At 42.7% G+C, this 22,338-nt stretch overlaps 1 protein-coding gene across 6 annotated transcripts in view; it reads right to left on the reverse strand.

Annotated features, from left to right (window-relative positions):
• Positions 1-22,338, reverse strand: part of UTRN (utrophin) — a 683,920-nt gene that overhangs the window by 372,015 nt on the left and 289,567 nt on the right. For all 6 annotated transcript variants that reach the window (XM_040429574.1, XM_040429571.1, XM_040429568.1 and 3 more), the window contains 3 exons: positions 21,474-21,679; positions 17,447-17,601; positions 2,689-2,878 (listed from right to left, as the gene is read on the reverse strand). In XM_040429574.1, coding sequence (XP_040285508.1) covers positions 2,689-2,878; positions 17,447-17,601; positions 21,474-21,679 — 551 coding nt within the window. The remainder of the gene's footprint in view (positions 1-2,688; positions 2,879-17,446; positions 17,602-21,473; positions 21,680-22,338) is intronic.

Consider the following 22,338-nt stretch of genomic DNA (forward strand, 5'->3'; position numbering starts at 1 on the left):
TCGCACTGCTAAACACATAAAGCCCATTAGCCAAAGAGGATCATTTCAATTTCACGTACAATAAAGTCATTCTACTTAGTCATAAAAATACTGCATTTATACTGTGATGCACGAGCCACTATATGTGCAAATTAGAAGTGGTTACATTAGTATAACTTTATCAGCTATAATACTCTATTAATACTACCGGTAGGATACGGAGCTTGTCAGACTGACTGAATGGACCTTGACATTCAGGTAACGAGCCAGAACTTTGCACAGAGGATGCTAATGAAGAGCCCAAAGAGCAGAGAACCTTCTTGGCATTGAAATTCTCAAAGGTTCCCACGCTGGCCCATCATCGGAAGACGCAGTTTTGTGGCTGCTGACTACAGGCTGCATCAGCAGCAGCCAGCATTATTATACTGCTTTATAGGGCTAGGGAGAATTATAAAATAATATATAACATTAGGATAATAAATTTATAATACTATAATATTATACTATATACTCCAGCTCCTGTAAATTCTGCTTATACCAGGACCTGTTGCCAGTGGCCAGCTTGGTGGCACTGCTGTAAACACTGGGCATGGTATATACCATATGTATGCATGAATATACCTGTGAAGATACAAATTAGTCAGCGCAGGCTACCATGAAGGATACCGTACTCCACTTGACCATAAGACATTGAGTAATTAACATCTCTTTAATGTCAAGATGCATTAGCAATGATGCTGTTAATCAGGCGGGTTTCAATCACGAGCTGTCACTGTAAGTACCAGTTCAGACACATTCTACATACTCATCAAATGTGACAAAATATCACTGGCTAATTCTTTCCAAAACTGAGAGGTAAAACTCAAGACCAGAAAATGAAGTGTGAAAAATATTCATTGATTCCGACACTGTTAATATCATTTGAGATCTTACATTACCTTCGAGCAGGAAAAAAACAAGTTTCAACATTTACTAAAGTCTAAATTTATCCATCCTCTACGCACAGGCATACACATATAGGACCAATGGGGTCCATTTATCTGGAAATTTATGATACAAAATAGGAAAATTTGTTAAAAATTGCTAGAATATTGTACCGCATGCCCCATGGTTTAGTTCCACCATTAGTTCCCGGTGATTGCCTGCTCGTATGAGCTGCATGTACATGCATGAATCACCATGGGGGTGAATGATAGATACTTTCATTGTTTCTCACTTGTAAAAGGGCCTATTCTCATGACCGTACAAAATACGGATGCAGTACATTTACATCCCACATTTTTTGTGGGCCCCAGTGAAAAAATGTCTATTCTTGTCCGCAAAACAGACAAGAATAGAACATGTTCTTGGCCAGACAGATGCGGACAGCATACAGATGACCATCTGTGTGCTGTCAGCAATTTTTACAGCCCCGTAGAGGTGAATGGGTCTGTGTGCGATATGCAAAAAATTTGGATCGGACCCAGAACAAAAATACGGAATAGGCCCTAAGGCTGGATTCACACAATACAGACATCACACCTTACTCCCGTGTTTTATGACCTGACTGTAGGTTAAACTGTCCTAAACTATCAGTATCATCCCTATCATGCTGAGAGTTTCGGTCAGCTAAACCCACCGTCGGGCCATAACACACAGGAGTCATATATCTATATAATGCTCGAGTGAATCTGGCCTCAAGATGCCCCAGATATATCACAGTGTCTGATGCTGGATGATAAATCTGGGGCATTCTTAGACTGTCTAGTCTAAGCTGATTCCACCCCCATTACTTGGCTTACTTTGCACCCGAATTTCGCACCTAAATTTTGGGCATCTTATATCACCACCATGGACGAGGCAGAAAATATTGTCTGAAGAACTTCACAAATTTGGTGCAAGGCATGTATATCTGTTATCTGGCTTATCTGTGGGAGTCCACACATTCAAGGTTTTATTTCTATCCATTTTTTCTAACCTGCGGCTCCACTGATGTTGTAATACTACGACTCACAGCTTGATCTATATCTTCCCATGTACGACCCGACTATCACATGGTCTAGTCACCAGTCTTCTAACGAGATACAAATATGAAGGACATTAAAATTCCTCAGCAATCTCAACGAGGAGATGAAAATCTGTCTTTTTACTGCTGCTCAATGTAAGGAGATGAATCCTGCTCCATCAGAACTACACATATTATCTGTGAATATAACATTAATAGAATACAGGGCGCACTGCTCCAACAATCAGAAGTGCCTGCAGAAAGCGCCTGATCAATGCTGTGCCACCCACGACATCCTCTTCACAAGTTGAAGGAAACAGATTTCTTCTATTATTATTGATAGGCATTGCTCAATATTTTGGTCCAGCAGGATTCTTCAGCGGAAAACAAATGTAATATTTTCTGACACATATTGATTCCTCTCCCCGAGGAAATCCACAGAAGACATAATAAAAGAAATCTATTTTTTCACAACTGAACTTCCTCCAAATTGCATCAAAATTTAGAAATATTAAGAATATTGTCTACTGCAAATGAGAGGATTCTAGAATTTGAGAAGATGCATAATACACAGCAAAGGAATATCTAAAATAATACAATAGCCGTATCCATTCCGATACATAAAACAGAGGTAACATTCATCAGATTTCAATGGAAACTCAAAAAATTCTTAAACATCTCTTCCCAACAAGAGAATGGTCTTTGTCCCCCATAGTGGACCTTACCTGTAGCTGCATTTTGAGCTGTCGTAAGCGACTGACATCTTGCTGGACGCCCTCACGTTGTGATGCATCCAGGAGGACATTCACAGTGGTCTCAGCTTCCTGGATCCACTTCATGAAGTTCTCATGATCTTTGACCAAAATCTGGAAATTCTTTAGCTCCTTCTCCAGTGTGCTCTGCCGGTCGCCAACCCTAAAAAAGCAAAGATAAGCAACAAAGCTTAGAACATGACGTTTCATTATGTAAAACAGACATAGTTACATATCAGAATTAGGCCTCATGCACACGACCGTAAGGGATCATAAGAATGGGGCCCTGTGTTCCCCCGGTTGAAATGTGTAGAGGTCACACATGTGCGCTGCAGCTCCTTTCAACTGTATGGGACTGCAGGAGAAAGCTGAGCACAAGCGCTTGGCTATCTCCACCAGTGCCCCAGAGTTAGAGGGGGCATTCAAGCATAGCAACAGGGAATAGTGGATACGTTTTGGTAATGTCACTATCAATCTTGTGATATTCTAAAGAAAAAAAAATTTTTAAGTTGCCCATAAACTGATTATGTGAAACCCTCATTTGGCTGACAGCTATTTCTCCTAACTCCCACATACGCAAACATTCTTGACTTGGCCAAGCATGCATGTGATTTGTATGGGGAGATGGTCATAGGCTGCTTACAGACACCACTGATGGCATCTTAGAACAAACTGACAGCAACCAGAAAGAACAAAAGATTCAGCATGTTAGGTCCCTAGTTCACCTGATATCTGCCACGGAAGGAAAGTTTGGTGACCTTCCTTAACACATTAGATGGCCGTCCGAGCATGCCAAAATTGCGGGTTAAGCTATCTCGTACCTAATGTGTATGGGCACTTTTAAAGTGAACGGACTGTCTGCTTTAAATTATCCTTATTAGAAAATAAACTAATCTCAAAAAGCTGATCGGCGAGCGTCCAGGGTGTCGGACCCCCACCAATCAGACACTGATGGCCTATCCTCTTGGAAAACCCCTGCAGATGCACATGTGAAGACTAAACTTGAACAAATCAATATAAGCACACCACGTCCCCTCATGGTGGCAATATACATACCCTATTTCTATTAATGAGACAAACGGTAATATACACTATCAGGAAATTAGTCCATCTACATTATTTCAGAGAACCCTGTTAAAGGGGTTCTCCACTTTGGGCCGTCCATAATTGTTAGAAATGGACAAGCAGAAATCGGGATGTCAACCAGCTGAGAATCCCAGCAATCAGCTGCAATGTGTAGGGAAAGCTGGCAGTAGGTGTTACATTTCTCTGTAGCACCACCACAGGTTAAATTAAGCATTACACAGGGCCTATTCATATCAACGTGTTGTCTGTGTAAGGAAGGACAGGACAGGTCCTCCAAAGTAAGAGACACTCTTTACAACCACTCAGAATTTTATAATAGGGTTATACAAATGTGGTTTCTAAACTGGACAACCCCTTTAAGATGTTTTTTCTTTAATCTTTATCAATCTACATATTTTTTACATTTGTGTCAAGGATACCTGGATACACAGAAATGTACTTTATAATTGATAATTTTATCATATTTGTCATAGAGATGAATGTTGATTTCCTGCAAGCAATTTCTCCTACACAATTCATGAATTCCTTAATGATCAGGTTTATATTGAATTAACTGACTCAATGATCGTTCTGAGCACTGCAGCCACTCGAGCCACTCAAAATTAATTCAGAAAATAGAATTCTAGATTTGTCATCGGCATTGAATCATCCTCAAAGCTCTACACACAAAGGCCATGTATTCAGTCCCCAAAGCTCTTCAATTAACCTCTAGCATTTCTCCCATGCAGCGGAGGTACCTTAATGTACAGTAATGTAAAGGTTTTCAGCTTTTCAGGAGCCTACTGAGACAATACCCTTCTGATGACAGATTGCATTAGCTTGGAGATATGTCCCATCTTATGTTTCATTCATGTCACCAGCAGATTTCCAAGTGCTGCACAACAAAGACTAGCAGAGTCTGGAATAGTTATCCTACTGCAGAAAAAGAGATTGGGAATGATACTGGAGATAAGCAAGTAAACTCCTTCACAACCACTTCATCCAGAAGCATTTCCATGCTTGGTCCAGTTCTGTGCTACTAATCCAAAGGCCTGGATACCAAGGGGACAAATAAGTTGAGAGATCAATGAGCAATGAGAGGTGGCCCAGGGCCCTAAAGAGCACAACTGTGGTAGAAACCGTAGCGGTCAAATTCCACCATGTGAATGGACCTCAAGACATAAAAGTTCTTTGACAACATCAAACGCTTTATTTCTTGGGTTTTACACCTCTGAAACAGTGTCCGCTATTATCCAATCTTCCTAGAACAAGCCATGCCGAGGCTTCAAGATGAGCTCTTGATGGATATCCGGGGAATCAGTGAATGTGCGGCATGCAAAGCAAACGTTAATCCTGTCATTTCCATAACAATAAAAACTGCCACATTGACTTCACCTTTTGTGTTTTCTCCCATCTGCAAGACAAGAAGCTCCATTGCTGACAAGAAAGAAAACCAAGAAGTGTGAAAACATATCATGAAAAGCGTGCGGGTGGAGTGTTGCTAGGAGAGCCAAGGTCCACAAACTAAAGCTGGCCATCTACTTTAACCTGTCCACAAAGTAATGTGTGAAGGGGTGTCCCGATCTTCCCAAACAGCAGATGTCGGCAGGAAGAAGGATCAGGCTGGTGGGTTTCACATACTTGCCAAGTCTCACAGAATGTCCAGGAGACATCCAGAAAAAGGTGAGATCTCCCAGACTCCTGGAGGAAACCTCAAATCTCCAGTGTGTGAACAACTCAGTCTCTTCACACGGCTGGGATTCTATGAGTAATGCCTCATGCACACGACAGTTTTTTTTTTGCGCTCTGCAAATAGGGAATCCGTTGTTCCGTTGTCCGTTGCCGTTTTTGTTTCCGTTGTGTTTCCGTGTGTCTTCCTTTTTTTGGGCGGACAGCACAAAAAAAAAGGAAGGTAAAAAAAGTGTCATTTTAATATCCCCACCCAGGATACTGGTATATATGCTGGTCACCAGGCAACTGATTCTACAAAAACGGATGCGGACACGGATGACAGACGGATGTGCATCCGCATTTTTGGCGGTCCCATTGACATGAATGGGTCCGCTAACCGTTGTTCGCGGACAAGAATAGGACAGGTTATATTTTTTTGATCATGGACACGGATAAGAAACGGTGGATTATCCGCATTTTCAACAGCTCCATAGAAATGAATGGGTCCACATCAGATGCGCTAAAATCGGCGGAACGGACGCGGAAACAAACAACGGTCATGTGCATGAGGCCTTAGGTTGACTATCTGAGCCACATCACCACAATGCTTTCTTCAGGTCCCATCAGGATAATGTAGTGCTATCTGTCACCTCAATTTTGGACTATTATCTACAGCAGGCATGCTCAACCTGCGGCCCTCCAGCTGTTACAAAACTACAACTCCCAGCATGCCCGAACAGCCTACAACTATCAGCCTACAGCACGGCATTGTGGGAGTTGTAATTTTACAACAGCTGGAGGTCCGCAGGTTCAGCATGCCTGATCTACAGTAATATATGAGTAGTAGTGCAGATATGGAGTCCAGATCACTATTTGTTTTATTTTCCTTCTGCCCCTTGTTCCCATGCCGTCAGTGCACAGAGCTCCCTGGAAATACAATTGTGCACCGTGAGTCCTCTCCATTATGCTAGAACAGCACAGCAGTCCGGACTGTGTATTTCACTGCAGCTTTGAGAGCTAACAGCGGGGAAATTGGGGGCAGTATGAAAAATAGTGATCTGGACTCCATATATGCAGTACTTATGTATTACTGTAGCTAACAGTCCAAAATCAGGGTGGCAGATGCCCTTTAAAAGGGTTGTCTCACTTCAGCAAATGGCATTTATCGTGTACACAAGGTAATACAAGGTTGTGATTGTCCATATTGATTCCTTTGCTGGCTTGATTCATTTTTCCATCACATTATAGACTGCTGTAATCCACCCTGTAATCCAGCGGTGGCGACCTTGCTAGTACACTGTACACCATAGACACTTACTGAAGTGGGACAACCCCTTTAATAGTTGCACTTATTTGCGGATAATCTTGCTTTATACTCAGTGACTGTACTCATTCTGATCACAGACTGAATGTTGCTGGGAAGAAAATGGATTTGTTCCAATTTGAATGAATGGCGCTTTAATAAATAATCTAAATATATATAAAAAAGGACGTATATATGTGTGTATGTATTTATGTGTGTATGTTCCGCGAAAACTCAAAAACGCAACCATCCATTTTAACGAAACTTGGTATACACATCCCTTGCTACCTGGAAAGAAATCTTGTGGGGGTCTCAGCTCTCTAGGACGTACCGTTCCCGAGATATTCCCCAAAAATGACCAGCATTATCCAATACAAGCCTGCCAGACTTTCACTTAAAGGGAACCTGTCACCGGGATTTTGTGTATAGAGCTGAGGACATGGGTTGCTAGATGGCCGCTAGCACATCCGCAATACCCAGTCCCCATAGCTCTGTGTGCTTTTATTGTGTAAAACTGATTTGATACATATGCAAATTAACCTGAGATGAGTCCTGTCCCTGAATCATCTCATGTATAGGACTCATCTCACGTACAGGACTCATCTCAGGTTAATTTGCATATGTATCAAATCAGGTTTTTTACACAATAAAAGCACACAGAGCTATGGGGACTGGGTATTGCGGATGTGCTAGTGGCCATCTAGCAACCCATGTCCTCAGCTCTATACACAAAATCCCGGTGACAGGTTCCCTTTAAATCTGAACTGCCATTTACACGGTCACATGTCCCTTATCAGCCAATAGAAGCTCCCAGGTCCTACTTCAGGTTGCCATAACAACTGATCACAGGTTTTAGCAGTTCGCAGGTCCACAACTACACTGCTACATGCATGGGGGGCAGGGGCCACTCTTAAACGGACGGGCACTGTGGAGTTCCCTGTTAAAAGGGCGGGCGCTGTGGAGTTCACTGTTAAAAGGGCGGGCGCCGTGGAGGTCACTGTTAAAGGGGTGGTCACTGTTAAAGGGGCGGCCACTGTGAAAGTCACTGTTAAAGGGGCGGCCACCGTGAAAGTCACTGTTAAAGGGGCGGTCACCGTTAAAGGGGCGCCCACCATGAAAGTCACTGTTAAAGGGGCGGTCACCGTTAAAGGAGCGGCCACTGTGAAAGTCACTGTTAAATGGGCGGTCACCATTAAAGGGACGGCCACTGTGAAAGTCACTGATAAAAGGGGCGGTCACCGTTAAAAGGGCGGCCATTGTGAAAGTCACTGTTAAAGGGGCGGTCACCATTAAAGGGGTGGCCACTGTGAAAGTCACTGTTAAAGGGGCGGTCACCGTGAAAGTCACTTTTAAAGGAGCAGTCACCGTTAAAGGGGCGGCCACCGTAAAAGTCACTGTTAAAGGGGCGGCCATTGTGAAAGTCACTGTTAAAGGGGCAGCCACCGTGAAAGTCACTGTTAAAGGGGTGGTCATCGTTAAAGGGGCAGCCACTGTAAAAGCCACTGTTAAAAGGGCGGTCACTGTTAAAGGGGTGCCAACCGTGAAAGCCACTGTTAAAGGGGCGGTCACCGTTAAAGGGGCGGCCACTGTGAAAGTCACTGTTATTTCATATAAAATTGCAATAAATAAATACCCGAGCAAAGCCGGGTTATCAGCTAGTAATAATAATAATATACTAATATTCAATACCATCATAATAAAACAGCAATAATAAAAATTATATTTAGGACAATACAATACAATTCTGACAATAACCAACAGCCATACAAGAACCAGTCACTAAAGTGTGCCCTAAACTATCAGCATGTTGTTAGCAAATTACCAGCAAAGAGTGATGAGAAGAGTCTGGCGCCATCCAGAGCACATGCAGTGAAGTGCAGTGTACAGTACGTCATCTACGACTGATCTGTAATTTGCACTTTAGGTAAGTTAGGGCTCATGAACACGAACATATTTTCTTTCCGTGTCTGTTCAGTTTTCTTTGTGGAACCATTCATTTCAATAGGTCCGCAAAAAAAACGTAAGTTACTCTGCGTGCAATCCGTTTCCGTATGTCCACATGTCCGTTCCGCAAAAAAAATAGAACATGTCCTATTATTGTCCACATTAGGGACAACGATAGAAATGTTCTATTGGGGGCCAGCTGTTCCCTTGCGCAAAATACGGAATGCACATGGATGTCATCCGTATTTTTTGCAGGCCGCAAAATACATATGTTCGTGTGCATGAGCCTTTAGGCAGAGTTCACACTTCAGTTATTTGTTAAAGGGATTCTGTCATGACATTTTAGGCCTATAACCTAAACAATATGGCCAGGTCCGTCCAAATACCCTGAATCCGAAACTGTCCTTATTAAATCTGCCTGTGGCTCTATTAGCACATAAAACAGGTTTTTATAACCTGTCATTCACCTACCTAAGGTGTCCAAGGGGACGTCGCTTCATACAGTGTGCCCGGCTGCACCCATCTCCGTCTGGTGCCCAGCGCCGCCTTCCCAGTTGAAATCGCCGCCTTCCTCACCTCAGCCCTACCTCCGCAATCGTCCGGTCCCTCTGCCAGATCACGCGCGTGCGCACAAGGCATAACCTGAGGGACCAGACGACTGCGCTGGGCACCAGACGGAGATGGGTGCAGCCGGGCACACTGTATGAAGCGACGTCCCCTTGGGCACCTTAGGTAGGTGAATAACAGGTTATAAAAACCTGTTTTATGTGCTAATAGAGCCACAGGCAGATTTAATAAGGACAGTTTCGGATTCAGGTTATTAGTACGGACCTGGCCATATGTTTAGGTTATAGGCCTAAAATGTAATGACAGAATCCCTTTAAGTTATTTGCATCAGTATTTGCGAGCCAAAACCCGATGAGGGTCAAAAGCACAGAACAGGTGCAGATCTTTCCATTATACCTGATATACTCTGTGTAGGCCACTACCGGTTTTGGCTCACAATAACCAATGGAAATAACTGATCGAATAAGTAAAGTGTGAGCTCAGCCTAACCAGACTCATGAGAAGAGTCCAGCAGTATCAAAGGCGTATGCAGAAAAGCAAAGTGTGCTGACCCTGGCTTCAACTGCAACTGCACATGCCCTGGATGCCGCTGGACTCCTCTCATGACTCTTCTCCGGTAATTTACATACAGTGGCTTAGTTGTCCATAGAGACCAATAAGATTCCACCTTTCATTTTCTAAAGGAACTGTGAAAAATAAAAGGTGGAATCTGATTGGTTGCTATGGGAACTAAGCCAGTTCTACTTTACCCGAGTTTGATAAATCTCCCCCAGTATGTTCTAGCTGTAAACTACTTTACAGACAGTTCCAACAGTGGTGTTTTAGCCCCCAAACCCCAGCAGTATAATAACATGCTGGTACAAAAACCTATCATCAGGTTCCCTTTAAAAGAAATCTGTCAGCAGTTTTCTGCTGCTAGGTTCTAACAGCTCCAGTGCAGGCCAAGGAGTCCTGTTCTTCATGAGCTTCTGGCTTTCTCCTCCCCCGCCACCGATTGACAGTTTTCTTCCGACTGAATAAGCAGCAGGAGGCAGAGAAAGCTAGAAGCTCATGAATATTCAGGACTCATTAATGAAAGTGGCCTTAGTTAGGACACCCATAAAACTGCTGACAGATTCCCTTTAAAGGCACCTGGACAGGCTCATTGAGAAGTCCACTCGTAGCATAGAAGCTGTTTTCTCGGCTATTACTGGGAAATGGCGCTGTGCAGACAATAACTTTATATGAGAAAACTGCTGATAACACAATTCCCTAATTGAATAATAAAAAAACTCAAACATGGATAATCCCTTTAATCACAGGGTAAATATGGTTATGTTTGTTTTTTTCCCATGTATTTCAATCTAGATCTAATATACAACCAGTAGTCACATGTCAATCAGCATTTCTGGGAAAGACAGCCTCTACCACATGGAGGAATAATCTATGATAACCTCATTCTGCATTAATACTGCTTGCACAGAGCTCTTGAGAAATCAAGGAAGAATGGCGTGCCGCATTGTAATATCACTGTCAGTCACCGATACTGCCTTATTAGATTATTTACAGCTCTGAAAAGAAGGATGGGATAATACATGAAGTGGCGCAGCAGTAACCCTTTAACTACATGGTGGCCTCCGGAGGCGGATATATATATATATATAGATGATACCTATTACAGATGAGAAATAATGCATTTATCTGTTCAGAAAAAAAATCTATTTCCAACATGACAAATAGTACAGTGTTTTTTTTCATCGTAATACAGTGTAAGGGTACTTTCACACTTGCGGCAGAGTATTCCGGCAGGCGTCGCCGGAACTGCCTGCCGGATCCGGCAATCCGGACGCAAACGGATGGCATTGGTCAGACGGATCTGCATCCGGATCCGTCTGACAAATGCATTGCAATACCAGATCCGTCTCTCCGGTGTCATCCGGAAAAAAATATACGGTATAATTTTTTTTTCGCATTTTTAAAGGTCTGCGCATGCGCAGACTGGAAAGCCGGATCCGTTTTGCCGAAACACTTAATGCCGGATCCGGCACTAGTACACTTCAATGTAAATTAATGCCGGATACAGCATTCTGGCAAGTTTTCAGTATTCTTGGCTGGAGAGAAAACCGCTGCATGCTGCGGTATTTTCTCCGTCCAAAAAACGTAAGAGGGACTGAACTGATGCATACTGAACGGAATGCTCTCCATTCAGAATGCATTAGGATAAAACTGATCCGTTTTTTTCCGGTATTGAGCCTCTAGTACAGAACTCAATACCGGAAAAGAAAAACGCTAGTGTGAAAGTACCCTAAGGTATAACCGCTCGCCATCTGAGTAATAAAAGCGTTTCTGACTTTCGTTAGAACTTGTATTTCCTTTTATATTGCAAGTCCTTGTAATTTGCTAGAAAGTGTTCAACTCTTTTTAAAGGGAAAGTGTCACCTACTGTATGCTTTGTTTGCCACTTAAAACCAAATAGTGACACATATCCATTTTAATTTTCTGATTATAGATTTTGTTATTCTGTTTCTTGAACATGATTATGGTGGCGGCCATCTTGCCTGAGCTGCCCGAGATATGCTTTACAGCAGCCACCATGGGCCATAGACACCATAGACTGGTGGGGACTCCTTGACTTGATGGGAAAGTTTTCTAGGCATGCTCTGTGACCTGGATGGAGGTCAGGAGGAAATACATAAGCTGTAATATCACCTATTAGGAATGGTGGATCATGTCTTATCTATCTATATATATATATATATATATATATAAGTGATATCTGTCATTGTAATTCTACCTGTGATGATAATAAGATGACTGATGAAAATTCTCTCTGGACCCTTATTTGCCAGGCTGTGGCCGGATCTCTTAAAGTTCCCATTATAGTTAATGGGGCCGGACAGCATTCATGTAGCTTCCAGAGAGATCCAGCAGGCTGTTCTGGCAGGGAACAGCCTGCTAGATCTCCGGAACAGTACTGTGAAACTAGCTTTAGAAACAAAAGGTTGACTTTAAGGTGAATCCCATCAAAATCTTTTAATCACATATCATATATCACAACCTACTGTGTATGGGAGGGGATATTTTTTTTTTTTTTAAGGAAAGGGAATAGTTTTCTGGATATAATTTTTTGACATCACTCCATGTATTCTACTTCCTGTCCTGGCTCTTTAACTTCCTTTTAGCACAGAAGACAGTCTTGAATAACTCTTTTAGTTAGATCATGAGCAAAAATAAGCACCCGCAGTGTTCTTCTTTGTGTATCTCTATCTAGGCCTATAAAGAGAATAACAGAGGTGCCACACTGTTATACTAATTCTATGCCTACTATTATCATTAGGATTACCCTTCAATTAACAACTTCCCCTCACTGCAGCAGTAAACTGACAATGATTTACCTAACTTTTTAGGAGGTCTTATCATTTGTCCTAACTGCTACAGAGGGGGCATATGTAGTATTCAATTTTCAATGGTAAAGTTATGTTGTATTCAATTTTCAATGGTAAAGTGCTACCGAAATGAAAAAATAAATAAATAAAAAAGATTCTATTAATTCTGAGTTTTAAATTACCCCTTTCTGATGGAAGTGTCCCTTTAAGTATAACCCAGTCACCTTAAAAGGTATCATACAGCAAGAATGCCTGATTTAATCCAGGAATCAGAGCGTGCTGCCTCATATTAATTTTTATTTTAAATGGAAGGCGCACACCTACTGTACATTATACGTTCCGCGCTGTCACAATCCTCTACTTTTGAAACGAAAATTAAATCAACATGTATTTTCATTTTTTTCTTTTCGGTGCTGCTTTAATGAAGTTGACTATTATTTTACCAGCCAATTAGGGCTTTTCTTATTCCATACATGTCCCATCAAGTAAGAAAGCAGATTATAAACATATCCAAATTCAGCATAAGCAAAGCTTTCCAGGAAATTAAAGGACATTAATGAGAACACGGCCGAACTTCAATCACGTAAAATGATTAGATTTTATCAACTATATGACGGTCAATATGTCAACGCTCTTCATTCACAACAGCATTAAACAAATATTAGCTCTTAATTTCATCTCACGCTGCTCGGCAAGGTTAGTCCAGTACATTAGTTTATACATATGACTTCTTATTGGAAGATATTCAAAGAAACATCATGGAGCTTAATTAAGCTGCAGGCAATTTCTGAAAGATTAAAGAGGATGTCCAGCCTCATGCAAGTCTTGCCGTACACATTCCTACCTCCCAAAAATCTGAAGGAGGGACATTAGCAGCAGGCTTGGCCGAATGTGTCTGTGTATGCCATGGGGAGAGTGGAGAAATCTGCTGCCAGACAGTTCTGGTGGAGGCTTCTCTTCCTGGAGAACAAAAGGACTGGACGAAAATTCGCCCAAACCTTGACTTCCCTGTCAGGGTAGAGACAGTAGCTCCCATTGCCCATTAATGCGTCGGCCGAACCAGTCATTCTCTACAGGTTCGGCCCACAGAAGTATAATGGGTATGGCAGGCTTAAAGGGGTTGTCCAGGCTTTTTAATAAATATTGATGACCTATCCCCAGGATAGGTCATCAATATCAGATCGGCGGTACGTTGGAGACAGCACATGCAGTGTGCACGTCCTGTCTTCCTTCTCTCTACCCGCCCGCTGCTGTCCTATAGACATACAACAGCGGACAGGAAGAGAGATGGGAGATGGCACGTGCGCGTCGTCTCCCCGTACAGCTACTGGGTGTCGGACCCCCGCCGAATCCGATATTGATGACCTATCCTGGGGATAGGTCATGAATATTAAAAAGCCAGGACAACCCCTTTAAGACGTATCTGACAGCTGCTTGGTCGCTTCTCCCCAGTCAGCACACATGCACACTGCTGAGCATGCATGTATATGGGAGGAATAGTGATCTAGACAGCTTTGTAAGTGCATGGAGATAATCAAAAGCCACAACAACTGCCGATATGTATTTCAGGTGTGTATTACAGGCCTTTTATCATAAATATGGTTGTCTCTTTTCCTCCAAAAATAATTTTTATTGTTTTTTCCAAGTTTTATTGTAAAGAAAAGATCGTACAAAACACTTTTCCATGGGACACAACTAGTAGCTCCTAAAATAATATATTTTACTACGTAATCTCTCCATACAGTCAACCTTAGTGATTGGGCTTCGGGCTCTGAACAGACAAACAAGTCTCTGATTGTAAATGGATTTGTTCTCTAGTTATCAAGTGTAAGATTTAATATCTAAGCTTCTCTACTGTAGAAGATATTCAGACTAGTTCTATCAATCTGTCAGTGAGTGACACAGACTGGGAAAGTTATAGGTTTGTTCCTCATTGATATACACAAAGACGTCTTAAATCAGTACATTTATCTGCCCATGGTACATTCAGCCCCTGTGTGCTCTGGGACGTTTTAATGACTTTTCCCCATAAAAAAATTAAAGGTAAAGAAAATACTGCCATTATAGTGGTTATTAGAATAAATATATTTCCCACCATATACATATTATACATCATGTACTTATAGGAGTTTAAATGGGTGGTAAAAAAATTTGAGGGGGGGGATCCATCGGCCAGACCTGTAAAGGAAAGATGCCGTACCTGCATCCCAGCACTGGCTTCCCCCTTCCTTCTCCTCCAGAACCGCTATGCTCCCTCTGGCAACTAAAATTGAATGTTGATAAGTGCAAGATAATGCACCTGGGGCGTAAAAACCCAAGAGCAGAATATAAAATCAGTGACACAGTCCTGACCTCAGTATCTGAGGAAAGGGATTTAGGGGTCATTATTTCAGAAGACTTAAAGGTAGGCAGACAATGTCACAGAGCAGCAGGAAATGCTAGCAGAATGCTTGGGTGTATAGGGAGAGGCATTACTAGTAGAAAGAGGGAGGTGCTCATGCTGCTCTACAGAGCACTAGTGAGACCTCATTTGGAGTATTGTGCTCAGTACTGGAGACCATATCTCCAGAAGGATATTGATACTTTGGAGAGAGTTCAGAGAAGAGCTACTAAACTGGTACATGGATTGCAGGATAAAACTTACCAGGAAAGATTAAAGGACCTTAACATGTACAGCTTGGAAGAAAGACGAGACAGAGGGGATATGATAGAAACTTTTCAATACATAAAGGAAATCAACAAGGTAAAAGAGGAGAGAATATTTAAAAGAAGAAAAACTGCTACAAGAGGACATCGTTTTTAATTAGAGGGGCAAAGGTTTAAAAGTAATATCAGGAAGTATTACTTTACTGAGAGAGTAGTGGATGCATGGAATAGCCTTCCTGCAGAAGTGGAAGCTGCAAATACAGTGAAGGAGTTTAAGCATGCATGGGATAGGCATAAGGCCATCCTTCATATAAGATAGGGCCAGGGGCTATCCATAGTACTCAGTATATTGGGCAGACTAGATGGGCCAAATGGTTCTTATCTGCCGACACATTCTATGTTTCTCCCCTGGGCTCCCTTGGTTTCAACATCCGGTTTGACATCGTTGCAGTCAATCACTGGCCCCAGAGGAGGTTGGATGCCCTTGCGCTGTAGTGTAACTAAAATAACTGAACGGGGCCTCCCAGGCAACTTCACAACCCTCTCCTCCCATGAAACCTTCACTAGAGTGGCAAGTCGAGATCACTCTCAGACTCGGCTCGGCAGCCACTCCGTCCATTTCCTACAGTGTTTCTGTATATAATGTTGAGGGGGCCTTGACAATAAAATATTTTAGTCCTCCTCCTGGGTGGGCCCCTTCTGAGTTCAGGACACAGCTGCTTTCCCAGCAGCTACGCCCCTGCCCTTGCATCATGTGACCACATGTCATGACGTAAGGGGAGCCGGTCACCACCACAGCCATTGATTGGCTGCAACAATGTCAAACTGGATGTTGACACCAAGGGTGTCCAGCAGAGCATCGCAGTCCTGGAGAAGTAGCAGAGACCCAGCGCTAGGAAGCAGGCAAGTCATCTTTCCTTTACAGGTTCAGCCGAGTGAGGGGTTTTCAAACTTCCCCCATCCCGATTCTTGCACAACCCCTTTTGAATGGCTGCTCAAATGGGTCATATTGCTTGGAACCGCCAATCATTACAGTACTATAGTGGGTAAAATATAGCCAAGCACGCCTGAAAGGAGCTGAAGGGTATGGTGATCCAATTTGGTCATCATGGGGTTCCCCCAGACCCAGTAAATGCATAGAGACATGCCATGAAGATGCATTGCTATTTTAAGCCTATGTTCACGTTTGAACACATTTAAGAGCACATAATCTACATAAAATATCAAGTGACTGGGAATACATTGCCTCCTGCATACTGATTCTGGTTTTCTAGAACAGGTTTAATGGGTAACTTTAGGGCTTCTGGCGACTTATCTTTAAGAAGGGACTGATAAAGTCCCAAAACTGGTTGGTTGCTTGTACAAATCATAACTGAAACAAAACAAGATGTCGGTACTTACCTATGGCATGATCTGGATACCCTGCAGCAGTGCCTCCAAAAGCTCCTATTTTACCCAGCAAACTCTCCTATGTCCTGACAGTCACAAATCACCATGGCGGCTGCAGCTTACCTTACAAGCTTTCATAGACGCTGAGCTCTTAGCACAACATCCCAAGGTCAGGACCATTCCTATAAGTTTATTTTTGTTCCAATTTATCACAATATGAAGAGCTCTCCCATTTCTTCTGAGCTTCTAGAACTGCTGGTTTCAAAGCCCAGAGGTGAATTAAAAGGGTTGGCCACCTTTTGGGCAGTTAGGGCAGAACCCCACCTCTTGGGAAGAACAGCAAACGGAGGTGCCTCGTGGTCCCTTGTGTTGACTGCTTCACTTGGGTCCCCAGCTTTCAACATTGACCTGCCCCAATTGCGTTCATGTCAATTGGTCACGTGATGCAAGGGGGCAGGTCAGCAACTGGCTGTAGCGACGTCAAAGTGAATGTTGACAGCAGGAGACCCAAGGCCAGGGAGCAGGTAAGTATGCTTCCCTTTGCAGGTCTGCCCAGGAGGGGGGGTTGCCAAAAAAAAAAAAGTGGCCAGCCCCCTTTAGGTTTCTGCTGGTTGTATCTCAACAGTCAACTGAAAGACATATCCTTAATATCTAAAGTAATGTGCACACCTCCTTGCACGTGAATCAACAGAGCAAGCTCTAATCAGCTGCTGAGCAAGCAGGGTAGGCTGAGAGATCTCAGCTCAGAAGCCAACTATATAACATGTTTGCATGTATTTACCTCTTGTTCATGTTCACCCAGTTCATGTATAAGACGTCGCTGGCCTCCTTAACGTTCCTGGTGTCGTCCGAACTGTGCTCACGAAGGAGTTTGTTTGAGAGGTCATTGAATGTGTCCATGACAATCTCACCTTTGTGCAGGTCTTGCACTATTAACTGAGAAAAATAGAAAAATGGACCATATATTTAGAAAAAAGTCAAGGTCAGTGTTTCATTACTTGGCATATGACAAAAGGTTGTCACCTTCTGGAGATAACTCTTCACATCGTACTGAGCAACAGTCTCCATTTTAACATGTGTCTATTACATTAAAATTTAGAAGGAAAATCTTTGAAAAAGGTGGGCAATTACTGGCGCCAGAAGGAAACACAGCTGAGATGTAGGAGTCATTAGGGGGTCATTAACTAAATGTATAGTACATCCGAATACAGAACTGACTCAGAGGGTAAAATGGTTGCCAAAACTATACCAATAATTTTAAGCTGCAATGGGGTCATCATTGACCAGCAAGACATGTACCTTAGGTAAGCAAAGGCCTAATACTTTATAGGGATTGATGGTAGCATTGCATTCAATTTATATCTGCCTGTCTGTCTCAGGAGTGGGCCCCAGTGCAGGAGTAGCCTGTGGGAGCCATGGTGCCTTTTATTTAGTATCTTTCTATTTACCTATCTTATATCTATTTATTTTTCTATCTATCTATCTATCTATCTATCTATATATCTAATATCTATCTATTCTCATATCTATCTATTCTCATATCTATCTATCCATCTCATTACCTATCTATCTCATATCTATCTATCTATATCATATCTATCTATCTTTCTAGTTACCTATCTCATATCTATCTATTTTTCTTTCTATCTATATCATATCTATCTATTCTCCTATCTATCTATCTATCTATCTCATTAGCTATTTCTCTATTCTCATATCTATCTATCTATCTATTTAAACTATCTCATATCTACCTATTTTTCTATCTATCTATCTATCTATCATCTAACTATCATCTATCTTTCTAGTTATCTATCTATGCATCCATTTTAGATTCATCAATAAATTCTCCTTGCTTTTTCCAGGAAAATGTATGACAATGGAGTCTTCCACAGAAACGTGATATACTATTTAATCAGCAAAATATATATTTCTTTAATTAAAATGTAATCAATTAATAAAACTTAGAGAGGAAACCAACATAGATGGAAGCATTAATATATGTACATTGATTATTAGGACAATATTAAATTACTATATTTTAGGATCGGCAAACGACTAATCAGTAGAAAGCTCAGAAAACCTTGCTTGGCTTTTTTCTCATTGTGAAAAGCTGCTTAACAAATGTGTGTTAATAGTGCCCTCTATTGTTCCACAGTAGCCACTGCATAACTACAGTATATTATTGAAATATTTTAGGACTGATCACTGTGCTAGAGAGCGTATATTAAATCACTAAGGGTACGCTCACATCTGCGACATCTCAGATCCAGCATGCTGTACCGGCAGAAAACAACCTGCTGGAGTTCTCCAGATCCGGCATGGCCAGAATATGCCGTGCACCACCAGACCCCATAGACTATTGTGACGGTCACATACACTACACACAGGGGGGAGGATAGTGACCACTGCGCTCCACCCTCACCCCTGGCCCTGCCTACTTTCCTCGCAAGTCCTGATGACAGGGGACAACTGGACGGCAGTCCCTAACTTAGGATAGGTGCTAGGAAGACGGACAAGACAAATAACGGAACGTGAACGGACCGGGTCAATACCTAGAGACCTACGCAGTACCAGGGAGTAAGCAGAGAATGGTCAGGAGAAGCCGAGGTCAAATACCAGGAGAGATAAGAAGTACAACAGGAGTCCGCAAAGAATAGTCAGGTGGAAGCCGAGGTCAAATACCAGGAGAGATAAGAAGTACAACAGGAGTCCGCAAAGAATAGTCAGGTGGAAGCCGGGGTCAGAATACCAGGAGAGTAGCGTAGTACAGGAGGAGCACGCAGAGAATTGTCAGGGAACACAGGATCAGGTAAGTATACAGGAAACCAAACAATCGCCAGGTACCTAATTAACAGGCAACCTGTGGCCAGCAGGCTGCCTGTTATATACTGGCAGACTGAGGTCATGTGACGTGGCCAGCGTCACATGACCCGCACCAGGGAAAAACAGCCAAGCACCGAGTGTCCAGCTCGGTGCTCAGACCTCCCCTGGTTACTGGGGGAACTGAGGACGCGGCGGAGGAGCCTTGCGCGGCCGATCCGGCCCGCCCCGTGTCACCTAGGAGACGAGGACATTGTGCGCGTCCTCTCTCCAGCACAGCAACGGAACGCCGACGGCGTTAAGGAGAGCGAGCGCCTCGGCGTCCCGTGACAACTATAATGGGATCTGGAAGGGAATCTGCCGCTTTCTGGCATAATGCCAGATTTTGGACATACAAAACCCGTTGCATGCAACTGTTTTTGTCCAGCCAAAATCCAGCACTCACGACAGAAAGCATTCGGACCACCAGATTAATTCCTGCATGTAGACTTCTGGAACAAACAGGGTCACGAGCACAACTGCAGCCAAGCACTGGCAGCATTTATCTATAGATATTTCTATAGTTTTGTACTATGCATTAGGATACATCAGCAACCTTTTTATACAATTTCTATATTTTATTTAATTCGGAACTCAGTGTCACAGTGAATGATTGGTCCTTGAGAGCTGATTCTGGGGTCTGCTACAGGGACAAACTTATTGCTCACATGCAACATGTCTAAATAGATGGAAGATGTGTGTCATACATAGACACCTACAAACTTATCCTAGTATGGATTCTGGCATTCTTTTGGAAACAATACTACTTCTCCATGCTCTGATGAGGGGCAATCACCCTTAAACAACTGTCTGCAGATGAGATGCTGGCTTATTTATTATCAGAGTCATGTCTCAAGACATATTTAAAAGGGTCAAACATTGACTTAGGCCTATTTCACACGGGCGTCACGTTTTGGCTCAGTATGTGTCCCGGGTGCATTGCGGCAAACCGGCGCGAGTAGGTATGCAATTGCAGTCAGTTTTGACTGCGATTGCGTTCCGTTGTTCAGTTTTTATCGCGCGGATGCAAAGCGTTTTGCACACGCGTGATAAAAAAACGGAATGTGGTACCCAGACCTGAACCTAGTCTTAAATTGTTGTCAGAATGACTCCCCCCCCCCCCCCCCCCCCCCCTTCCTTCCCTCCAATAACCATGGACATTCAACTCAGCCAATGTGTTCTCAATGGGGAGAGGGAATAAAACTGCTTCAGCGTATCTCCCAAGAACAAGAGGATGGGGCATGTTGTGATCTGAAAACCTGATACTTATCTACCCTGACAAGTTCTGTTGAGGGAGAGCCAGGAGGCCACCATATATCACATTAAATGGTCCGCTGGTCCTGGGTTTGGTGGTGGCCAGTTTATTAAGGAAAATGAGGTAGTGTTTAAAACCCCTTAGTGACCACTAAAACTCCTTTTTACTGACATAAACAAAGGGGGTTTTAGCTAAACAGCTGGCTTTAATCAATCATTACATGTACCCAAAATGGTACATTAAAAACTATAACTTGTCCTGCAAGAAATAAGACCTCATACAAGTACATTCATGAAAAAACAAAAAAGTTATAGCTGTTGGAATGCAATTTAAAAAAAAAAAAATGTAGGTGGTCACTAAGGGGTTAAACCATGTATTTTTGCTGTTATTTTTAATTTTCCTGTACAATGACGTCTGCACAGGTCACAGAACATGCCTAGAAAACTCTTCCATAGAAGTCAATGAGGTCCCTTGCAGACCATTGTGTCTATGGACCATGGGGCTGCTGTAAAGAAAATCTCTAAATACTGTTAAGAACAGGTCCGACAAGATGGCCGCCCGCATAATTATATTCAGGAAATAGAATAAAAAAATCTGTATATAATTTTAGGTGACACATCTACTGATGATACCAGAAGAAGTGAGAAGAGTAATGAGGGAGAAGAAGGTAGAGGAGAGAGGGGACATTCACCTTGTTCTCTGCAATCAGTTTGACAAGCGTGTCTTTGGATGTCTGAGTGAGAGTGTAGAGTCGGAAGTCAGTCTGGTCCAGGACACTTTGTATCTCCTTCCGTAACTCATCCCACTTGATGCTGTCGGCCAGCATATCTTGTAGCTGCTTTTGGCGCATCTCGACACCATGCAGAGTACTGTCCCAACGATTTTTCAGCCTCTCCGCTGTGTAATTAGAAATGATATCATGTAAGTTATAAATGAGCACGCGATCACAGATAAAAATAAAGAGGATAATGATAGGCCAGGTCTTTCATGACTTGATCAGCGATGGTTTATACGCACAGGTTTAATTCCCCTCAAAACAGTATCAATCTAAATTGCTGTGTGTAACGGATCAATTGATCAGGGATTTTCCAGCACTAAGAACTGTCCATCAAAATCTGATCGGTAGGGATCCAACACCCGGTACCCCAACTGATCAGCTGTTACCTTCCAAGAAGTAAACGGTGTAATAATGCCGAAACGCCACAGCTCCACAGACTGTGTAGTGGCTGTTCTTGGGTATTGCAGCTTAGCTCCCATTCGTATGACCACTACACAGTGTATGGAGCTGCAGTGTTTCAACTCTGTACCCTGAAACTGTGGCTGAAGGCAACAGCAGATTGGTGGGGTGCGGGGTAAACTCAAAGATATGCCAGGATTTTAATGATGAGCTGTAGTAATATGTTGAGTTATGCCAAACGACAAGATCAGCTCTGCCGTATTCACACATATAATAACAAGAAGGCCTACACCGCAGGTACTGAGGAGACAACCACAGGGTAAATATCAATTAGAAGAAAAATTATTTGCTGCCCTCTAAAGCTCCTTTGGTCACAATA

Source organism: Bufo bufo, chromosome 4 (genome assembly GCF_905171765.1).
Source record: "Bufo bufo chromosome 4, aBufBuf1.1, whole genome shotgun sequence".
Lineage (NCBI taxonomy): Eukaryota > Metazoa > Chordata > Amphibia > Anura > Bufonidae > Bufo > Bufo bufo.